The sequence below is a fragment of the Galeopterus variegatus genome, unplaced genomic scaffold, assembly GCF_000696425.1.
Source record: "Galeopterus variegatus unplaced genomic scaffold, G_variegatus-3.0.2 Scaffold158, whole genome shotgun sequence".
In the NCBI taxonomy this organism is placed as follows: domain Eukaryota; kingdom Metazoa; phylum Chordata; class Mammalia; order Dermoptera; family Cynocephalidae; genus Galeopterus; species Galeopterus variegatus.
Genome location: NW_007726269.1, coordinates 917,447 through 927,648, shown reverse-complemented (window position 1 = coordinate 927,648; position 10,202 = coordinate 917,447). Strand labels below are relative to the sequence as shown.

General features: G+C 34.4%; 1 protein-coding gene across 1 annotated transcript in view; it reads right to left on the bottom strand.

Moving 5' to 3' along the window:
• COL5A2 (collagen, type V, alpha 2) overlaps window positions 1–10,202 on the bottom strand; it is a gene marked incomplete at its 3' end in the record, with an annotated part of 112,042 nt that overhangs the window by 17,708 nt on the left and 84,132 nt on the right. The window contains exons 7-12 of the mRNA XM_008593490.1: window positions 7,583–7,693; window positions 5,965–6,042; window positions 4,265–4,309; window positions 3,841–3,894; window positions 3,376–3,429; window positions 2,233–2,286 (exon numbers count right to left, since the gene is read on the bottom strand). Of these exons, the coding sequence (XP_008591712.1) occupies window positions 2,233–2,286; window positions 3,376–3,429; window positions 3,841–3,894; window positions 4,265–4,309; window positions 5,965–6,042; window positions 7,583–7,693 (396 nt within the window). The remainder of the gene's footprint in view (window positions 1–2,232; window positions 2,287–3,375; window positions 3,430–3,840; window positions 3,895–4,264; window positions 4,310–5,964; window positions 6,043–7,582; window positions 7,694–10,202) is intronic.

The following is a 10,202-nucleotide window of genomic DNA, read 5'->3' as shown; positions in this document are numbered from 1 at the left end:
CTTCCACCAAAGCACATTAAATAAATTACAAAAATAGAAATACCACAGAAAATGAAATCCAATGATACAACTATTTTGAAATGATGCTTGAAACATTTTCTTAATACTCTCTTAAAATAGATAATAGCCCAGTGACTTCATTATTTACATATTCTCATTGCCTACATTAATTTGGTTTTGCATTGAACCACCATTACAACTGCCACCAGTAGACTGAGCACCCTGATGGCATAGACTGAAGTTATCAGTTATTGTCAGTTATTATTATTAACCTCTCTACATATCCCTGGCATGTAGCCTTTTGCCTGTTTAGTGGGCATTTAGTGAATAATCCATTGGATAAACCACTGATTGAAGAAATGGTTTAATACTTCTGACACTCACAACTCTTTACCTAACCCTTTCTTAAAAAACTTCTCTGTCCTAACACAATCTCATACAGATGGCAAAATCTTTCTGCTCTGCATATTCATAGGCTTTACTATTTACATGATTAATAAGCAACTCAATAAGTGAAACCCATATGATAAAAATCAAAGCAGCAATTTTTCTGTGACCTCTTGCAAGGAGAATTTTCTTAGTGTTTTGGGGGTTGTCACAGTAAGGGAACATCAATCATGCTCTCTGAACAAATGAAATCCCACTAATTCTTCTGTTTACACAACCCTACTGAGGAATTCTTTCAAGTCAAGAATTCCCTGTAAGTTTTTCAACTGAAATGCTCCCTTTTACTGAGATTTAGCTCCCCTCCATCCTGAGCAGGCAACTCAGTCCACATCCATAAGCCTATAGGGGAATTGCTGAGCTATGTTATTCCAAATAATTAATTAACTTCAGTTTTTATGGTCTGTGAGAGAAATTCTCATGTGATTACATATCCCTAATATAACAAGAAAATGAACCAGATGTAGGAATGCTCATAAAAAGTTCTCATTCTGCTGACCCAGGACTGTCATCACAGCGCAGTCACACGTTGTTATCCTGAGCTTGCAGACTGCATCTGGGATGTGCTGGCCGGCACCCTTCCTCCCCACGGAGGGCCCAGGCTATGAAAGTGTGCAGGAGTGCAGTAGGACACAGGGGCTTGCAGCCTGGACTGGTGGAAAAGGACATCTGGGTTAATGACAAGGCCTCATGCCTTTGTCTGCATTGACTTCCCAGGCTGCTGGGGGAGGAAAGGAAAGAGAGCAGGGAGCTGGGGATTGGTTTTATATTTGAAACTAAATAATCCTCAGGGCCCTATAAATTCCTTTAAAAGATCAGTGTTTATTTGTTTAAAAAAATTCCTAGCATTAAAGCTTATTGATTTTCAGAAAGCAAACAGAGTAATGCAGGACGACTGGTTGTACTGGGTGGTAGAAACAGGAAATTATAGGAAATATAGTAAGTTGGAGGCTGAATTAGTTTAGGGGTTGTTGGGCAGGAGAAATTGTAAGAATAGGAATGTTTGAGGACAATTTTGGCTTGCTTATCATTCTCTAATTTTCCCCACTGCTTGTGTGGCACGTCCTAGAGGAGGGCCTACCAAGGTCATGACAGGTGGGTTCAGAGTATGGCCAGTCAGCCCAGGTTCTGAATTGTGGTGGAGCACATCACCAGGGACCTGTTCCTTCAATGAGCCAAAGGGGAAGAAAATGGCTGTGTTATGAGGGCTGGCAATCGTTATCTTGTCATAAGATTTTTAAGGCCCAGAACATGAATCAAGAATTTCAGCAAACATTAAGGTTTGAGGAGCAAACAAAGAGGCATCTTGTCCACAATTTATTGTCTCTTGCCAATATAAAAACAAGTTAACAAACAAACTTTCTCTTGAGCTATTGTTTTAGACACGTGGGACGATATAAAATTAAAATATTTTAAAAATAAACAGAATTAAGATATTGTGAATTGTATATAGGTCAGGCTGGTGACATTTTCTGAAAAAAAAAATTCTTATTTTCTTAAAGCTTGATACTCGATTTGGAGAATATTCGTGTTAACTTGCAATATACTTCTCTAGTTATTCATATGGTGTCAATGCCAAGCAGGGACTTGGAATTATCTATCACTCTGGCAAATGTCCTGTGACATTTTATATTTTAACATTGTTTGTTTGTCTGTGTTCACCTAGTATCTAACACATGTGCCAACAATGAATTGTGAGTTAATTATAATGTTCTTAATTTTTTAAGTTTGTCTTTATGTCATATGTCATATGTTTGACTTATATTATATCAATAAATATAAACTTACTGGAGATCCTGTAAATCCCACTTCACCAGTATTTCCATTTCTACCAGGTTCACCCTTTATGGAAAAAAAAAAAAAGAGGGGGTGGGGAAGGCGAAGAGGGATTAAAATGTTCTTCTATGAGGCAGGATGACAAGTAAATTACAGATAAAAAGTTTTCTTAAGAAAGTTCATGTGCAATGTTCTAAATGGTATAAAAAAAATTTAAAAACCTCAGCTCTATTCCTGATAGCAACTCAATTTGCAAATCAGTTTGTAAAGCTGTCATTAATTTATCCAGAAAGAGAAACAAATATAAGTTATCCTAGTCTGATCTAGCTTGCCATTTTATGAATGTCAAAATTTACACACAAACACACTTAAGCACACATATATGCTATAAATTTCTATATTCTCATGTGGCTTTGAATTGAAATGTTGCTTCTTAAAATACTACTTGCCATTTATTTCCATCCAATTAAAAAAAAATACCGGATATATTTTTTCTCTATGACCAAATTCAATGTAATCTGCTTAAACAAATCTCATGACTCACAAAGAGAAAATATTTATTTGGCTTAGTGTCACAAAGAAATTAATGGCTTACCCATAATTTTATCTTCAATTTTACTACAACTAAGAATCTAGAGAAGCTAATCTGTTGCTGCACACTATTCTTTGATCACGTGTTCTTAATGTTAAAATCTGGAGGTGAATCTTAACTTTAATTAAAAATCAAATTGAAGAAATTACTTTTTCAGCATTAGGGAGCCATATTGGCGATATACCACTAATACATTTTTTAAATTCCATTTAATGAAGACTTCACGATGATGTATTGTCATCAGAGCAATGTTCTTTTTCTTTCAGATCATTTCATTGGTTCCACCAGCAAAGGTTGTAGTTATTGTTACAACAATTCTAATGTTTCCAGGAGAAATCTTAATGAAAAACCTGCAGAATGCAGGGGAGAAACAGTATCTAACAATACAATACTATCAAAGTAAAGAGCCCTTTTAGATTTTTGTAAAATTCCATTTTGAGTTTTCCAGTTTAGATTGAATTAATGGATGCTAAAAAGGTGCAAAAAAAAAAATGAAATGGGAGTTAATGCACAATGTTCTTGTTATCACTGTAGTTCAAGTAAAATGAAGAAAGGCAGCTCACATCTTCACCAGGTTTCCCAGGAGGCCCCTCTGGTCCACGTGAACCAACTGGACCCTAATGACAAAATAAAACAAAAAGGAGAAAAAGAATATTACCTATATTTACCTATACCATGCAATGATATAATCCAGAATATTGTTGAGACAATTGAAAAATATCAGAGAAAATAGTTTTATTAATATGAATTTTGTGTTATATTCCTCCAATCAAGTGTTCGCAGGAAAAAAAAAAAAAGTGTAATTGCACAAATGGAAATATCTCCACACTGTCTACTGACCATATTCAAAGACTTTGAATTTAAATACTCTTATATATAGCTTAAGTACAATCCATAATACAGGGCTCCCAAACTGGATTGTCATTCCTTACTACATTACAGAGAACCCAGTAAAACAAATACCTTGTGGCATCATTACAATGGTGGACTCATATGTAACTGGGTCTACATGCTTACTTGACATTTACCATTGGTCCAGGATCACCAGGTTCTCCAGGAGGTCCTGTAGGTCCTACACCACCCTAAAATTGAGAACAAATTATATAACCAAACCAAAGGAAAATAGAATACTAAATCCTATACTTTCAATATATAGTATAGTTTTTCAGACTTCTGGTTCCATCACTTTCCAGCTAGGTGACTCTGAGCAAGTTACTTAATCTGTCTATAACTCAGTTTTCTAATCTGTAATCATGATAAAAATTTAGCCTCATGAAGAAACTGAAAAAAATACTGCACCTATTTCTAAGAGAGCGAAAATGATTTAATACAGTCCATTCAAAGTAAGCATCACAACATGCAATTTAAAGGCCAGACAAAAGCAGCCATGTCACATAGACCTTATTTGTATTTTTTTGTTACAGTATGTAATTTAATTATAAAAGGACTTACTTGCTGCCCTTGTAAACCTTGAGGTCCCCTTGGGCCAATAGGACCCTTAAAACAAATGAGAAAAAAAGTTGCATAAGTCAAACATTTCAAAAACAGTGAATTAGCTTTAGAATCTGGAAAAGTGAAGCTTTGACAGAGGGGGATGATAACAGTCTCCATCTGTAGTCATCTGGAATGCAGCTAATTGCAAAAAATGAAAGCTTGTACAACATTTGTACATCTTAAATTAAAGTTTGCACAACATTTGAGATAATTTTATAATTCCAGCTGTGTCATAAAGAGAAATTAACAATATGCTTATACACACCCAGTATCTTTAGGACAAGAAAACTTGCATATTTAAAGGGTGGTTCTGTTAAATCAGAATATCCAAATAAAGAAAAATCTTGGCAGGCATAAAGTAATCAAACTGCCTATTTAATTCTTCAGCTTCACAGCAGATAACTTTTATAACTTAAATGAATGAGTTGAATTAAGCATTTATGAAGCCATCAACAATAATGATTAGATTATTTTAAATGTCAGTTTAAGATTATGTGGGGCATGAAGTTTTCTGGGTTATTTCTTTCTGTCACAATGTACATTGATAATATCCACAAAGCTTTGCCCATTTAAACATGAAATGATTATTCTAAAGCATAATGAAGAGAAGAAAAGGAAAATACAATTTTAAAAAATTTGTTAATATATGTACATATAATTTTTAAATGTCACACTTTAAAAAAATAAAATTAATTAAATTGAAGTCAAGTTCATTCTTATGGTAAAACACCTAAATTTTTATTTTGAATTGATCAGATATTTTAGCTAGTAAGAAAATAAAGCTCCTTTTAAAGAATAAATAAACACATATGTAATTTAAACTCCAAAAAGATAAAAACTCATATATCTCAGAAAAATATCTCAAGATAATCACTGAATGACACTATGCTACCAGTACCTTTAAAAATATACAGTGTTTGAGGTATTCATGATGCTGGCCTTAAGAATGGGTAGAAGGGGTGGTTATCTCTGGGTTGATCTTACACTTCTTATTGCCTGAAATTCCATCAATCTGGGATGCTTTTGAATGATACTATGAGCAAAAAAAGCATGGGAGAATCTGTTTGAAAGGTGTTAATTCATTTAATGAGATTGCATTGCTCTAAATACCAGGGTAAAGTACTTGCCCAGAAAAAAATGGGAATCTTTCTGGCTGTTGAAATTCACAAGAGGATAGGGATAAGAGAAAGTGCAGCCAGGAAACCTTAGAGTTGTTGGAATAAGGCAGCCAGTGATTTTAAAATGAGTAGAAAACAAGAAAAATGGAATAGCAAAACATTTATTTTAAAGTTTTGCCAAATCTCTGTTTCCAACAGTACCACAAAACAGTTTAGTCTTGTTTTTTTAATTATAAAGGCATAGTTTTTGTTGTGGTGAGGTGGTTACATGTCTTAAAATCCTTTATTTTCAAGTATTAAAAGAAATATACACACATTATTAATTTTGACAAATACTTTGCATAGTTATGAATGAAACACCACTGGGCTCTTAACTGGCACAAAGAAGGGTTTGATAAATAAATTAAATGAACAGGTGGATGGATGGATGAACAGATGTGTTTCAGAAGACACCTTATTTCTTGACTAGCTAACTCAAGCCTCTCTTACTATAATTATTTTTCCAGCAGTATTTCGATTATCAGTAGAGTTGATGCTTACCACAGAGCCAGGCATCAGCCCTACTTGACTCCCAAGTCCAGATTTTTCATCCAACCCAGCCATCTGAGCTGAAAACGGCTGTAAAAGCAACATGTAAAAGACATACATCAGCATCCTTTTTAAACTGAGAAATGTACACTCTCAGGAATTTGTATTCTTATTCTATCGACTATTCTGAGAATCATTTTAAACTTTTGACTTTAAAGCACAGAAAAAGATTCAGGTTGTTTTTTACTGTAGGTGCCTTTGATTGACGATTCATCCCGAGTATTTTGTATGTTGCTTCAAAACAACTGCAGCAATGGGACCAATGCCCAATACTTGACAAAAGCATGGATCATTCTGATAAGTCCCGAGCCAGTCTAATATCGACTATTCTGAGAATCATTTTAAACTTTTGACTTTAAAGCACAGAAAAAGATTCAGGTTATTTTTTACTGTAGGTGCCTTTGATTGACGGTTCATCCCGAGTATTTTGTATGTTCCTTCAAAACAACTGCAGCAATGGGACCAATGCCCAATACTTGACAAAAGCATGGATCATTCTGATAAGTCCCGAGCCAGTCTAATTGATGTCAGCTTTAAATCTCTTTATCTGATTTCCTCCCACGGTAAGAGCATGCGAAACATCCGAACAAAGCCTAAAAGATGCCTTTAAAATATTTTTCCTGTGGATTCCAGATTCCATTTCACATTATTTTATGTAGATGGTATTCTTCTTTCTTTGTTCAAGGCCTTTAACTTTAAATTGTATTTATGTGAGTTGATAAAAATTTTATTTCCCTTTTAATGAATCCCTGAATGTTCCAAGAATTGGAAACAGTTTTAACCATTCTCTTTCACATTTAATTAACACTGGTAATCAATCTGATCAAAATTGTTCGTATACATTCCAGGAGTTATATTAATTTCCAGATTTTAGTGGGAAAAGAATGTGTTTATTATTTTAAAAAATTAATTGGCAATTCCTTTTACAATCACTTGAGAAACAGATGTGTGAACTGTTGTAAAAGCAAATCCCATTCGGATTCCATACGTTCCTTTGTTATGCTGTGAAATCTAATCATAAATCCCCTATGTCTGTCATTAAGAATTTAAAAAGGCAGATATAAAAAGACATTTTGTTTTATTTTTACTTCAGGTAGAAAACTAAAATTCGGGAAATAATTAGGTAGTATTTTTAGTGTCAACTCAACAGCCTCGTCATGTACATCCTCACGGATGTGTCATCCTCTCTTGATGTGGTGCAGATGTTGTCAGCGTTCTGAGTCTACAGAACAACAGATGGATAGAGATCTATCTCTCTTCCAATTCATAGGAGAAAAATGTTAGTCGTCCTATAGAATCAACAGAAAGAACAAAGTTCATAGAGTCCAGAACTGGCATTAAGAAATACAAATAATTTGAAGCAGCCCTTTAAAAAATGCTACTTTGAATTTTCCAACAATTTGCTATTGATTTATTAGTTTTATTGTTGTTCACGGAAGTATTGAATTCATTTAACTGCTCTTAACAGTCAAGCGTCAATACTTGAACTAACACAATTAAAAATCATGACAATCAATCAATACTTTAATATATTACCTAAATATGGCCTTGAACAATGCACATAACTCACCCTGCTCATGCCATCGGGTCCTGGGTGGGACGGATGCCCAGGAGGCCCTGGAGCACCAGGTTGACCAGGAACACCTGGTTCTCCGTCAATTCCCTGAGGACCACGAGGACCCTGGGAAAACATGCCAGTAGCAATTAGAACCCACTGCCAAGTATGTAGTTAGTAGAAAGCTAAAAGCACATACTTTTTAATGGTTATGGAGAATTGATTATTTTAAAAATGAATGGCAACCTAGCCCCCTACAGTAATTTCATCAGCTATGTCGACACTGCCATTGGGACATGATATGAGTAAGAATTTACTTGATAAGTTAAATCCCCAGTAATAAGCCTTCTTGGAATAATTATAAAATTGTTTTCATTCAACAGTATTCTTGAATAAGCTTCCTCATTTGTTTTGCTATTCAAGGATATTTAATCAACAATTTCTAAGATAACTTTGCATGTGCCTGCTTAACCTCCCCACCTCACCCCGCAAAAAGTAGGGCCCCTTGCTTGAAGTTTGTGGGTTTTTTAAAAATATTTCTAATTGTTTTATGCAGGTACACAGCAGACACTTGATACATGCATATTAAATTTTCATATTTCAGTCCTCTTCAGTACATTAAGTCTGGTACACTGTATTTTCCTTCCCACCCCCCCAGTAATAAGCCTTCTTGGAATAATTATAAAATTGTTTTCATTCAACAGTATTCTTGAATGAGCTTCCTCATTTGGTTGTTTTGCTATTCAAGGATATTTAATCAACAATTTCTAAGATAACTTTGCATGTGCCTGCTTAACCTCCCCACCTCACCCCGCAAAAAGTAGGGCCCCTTGCTTGAAGTTTGTGGGATTTTTAAAAATATTTCTAATTGTTTTATGCAGGTACACAGCAGACACTCGATACATGCATATTACATTTTCATATTTCAGTCCTCTTCAGTACATTAAGTCTGGTACACTGTATTTTCCTTCCCACCCCGAGAGGTGGACTAGATCAATGAGAAATTAGAGGCAAAGGCATTGTGACCCAGCCAAGTCTAAGTTTCAGAGAAGTGAGCAATGATTTCCAGCTGCCAAAATCCACCCTCCTCCTAACCCACATTCTGGAGGCAGCTTGGGGAACAGCCACGTCTTCAGTTCTGGAAAAGCTCCGTCCCCTAACTTCATCATTCCCACAAGTCTTATTAAGTATTTTCTGGCTTGTTAACCCTGAAGCGTCTCAGCAGGCTTTAAAAAGAAATAAAGGACCAAAGAAGTCATACAATAATGTAGTTTTTATTATTAGAAGCAGGAATCGAGAAAAATATGGTAAGTGAATTAGAGTTTAATAATAAAAGAAGCTTCTCATGCTTAAACGTGAGAATACCTACTGACCCACAATAAGCTATTCAAAACTGAGCTGATGAGGCAGAGGGAGTAAACACAGGACACGCTGGGGTGGCAGAGGGAGTGGTTGCATGTGATGTTTTTGAGCAGAGTGTCCTAATAACTATTCATAATTTAATTAATATATTTTAATATATTCAAATATTCATATAGACATGTTTACTTCTTAGAGTAGTGGAATAAATAAGGTAATTTATCTAATTAAAAAGATATTTATATTCTATTTATATTAAAGTAAAAAATGTCTACTATATTTACATTTTCTATTCTTAGAAAATTATTCTCATCTTTTAAAAATCAAATCCCTTCTGACTCCCTAAACTACTGACAATTCACTTCACTCTTTTCATTATACATGATAGAGGCTGATTTTAATTGCTGTCCTGGATAATATGAATGTGGGCAACAGGAGCTGAAAATGTATATCCTTAATGGTGGTGTAGACAAAGTAACAGTCTGACTTATTCATAGAGCCTTGCATGGAAAACGGTTAACGTGTTTATGCAATGTTCAATTGTTAATTGATGACAAGGTTACTATTACATGCAAAAAGTGAGCTAACACATGATCTCTGCTCCCAGCGAGATTTCCAAAAACAAAACAAAAACTACACTTAGTGTCAATGGGAGTAGAGAGAAGTTTGGGTAATATTAATCTTCAAAATATATGGTATCCTTCTCTAGTCTTCCGTGATTAATAATCATATTTTCAAATCTGATCTATAAATTCATTTTTCATTGATTTATTCTGTGCTTCCATGGCATCCCCTCTAAATAGCCTCCACTATTTACTCTTACACAAATCTAGATTAAAATTAATAAGAATTTATGAAATTTATCCAAGATTAAGTGAGCAAAATAAACAAGATTACAAGTGAGAATTTAAAAATATATATAAAATAGGAGCATGTCTACTGATAAATTTTAAAAACAAATTATAATTTGAGAATCCATTAAAGAGATATATTTTTATATTTCCAAGTGAGCTGAGTCACATAATTTTTATAGAAGGTAAATGTTCTACTTATTTTCTCTCATCCTCCAGGGTACTCTAAAGCTCAAGCAGTAATCTACAATAAAAAGTACTTGTAGATTGCCACTAGGTGGCGACGTCCACAAATAGAAAAGGGTAAAGCCCAGAATTTTATTTGCAATTATTAATAGTATCGCACACACACACACAAACACACAATAAAATGTTAGAGCTGGTACGAACTGGTATATTTGCCATTTTACAGATGAGGAAACTGA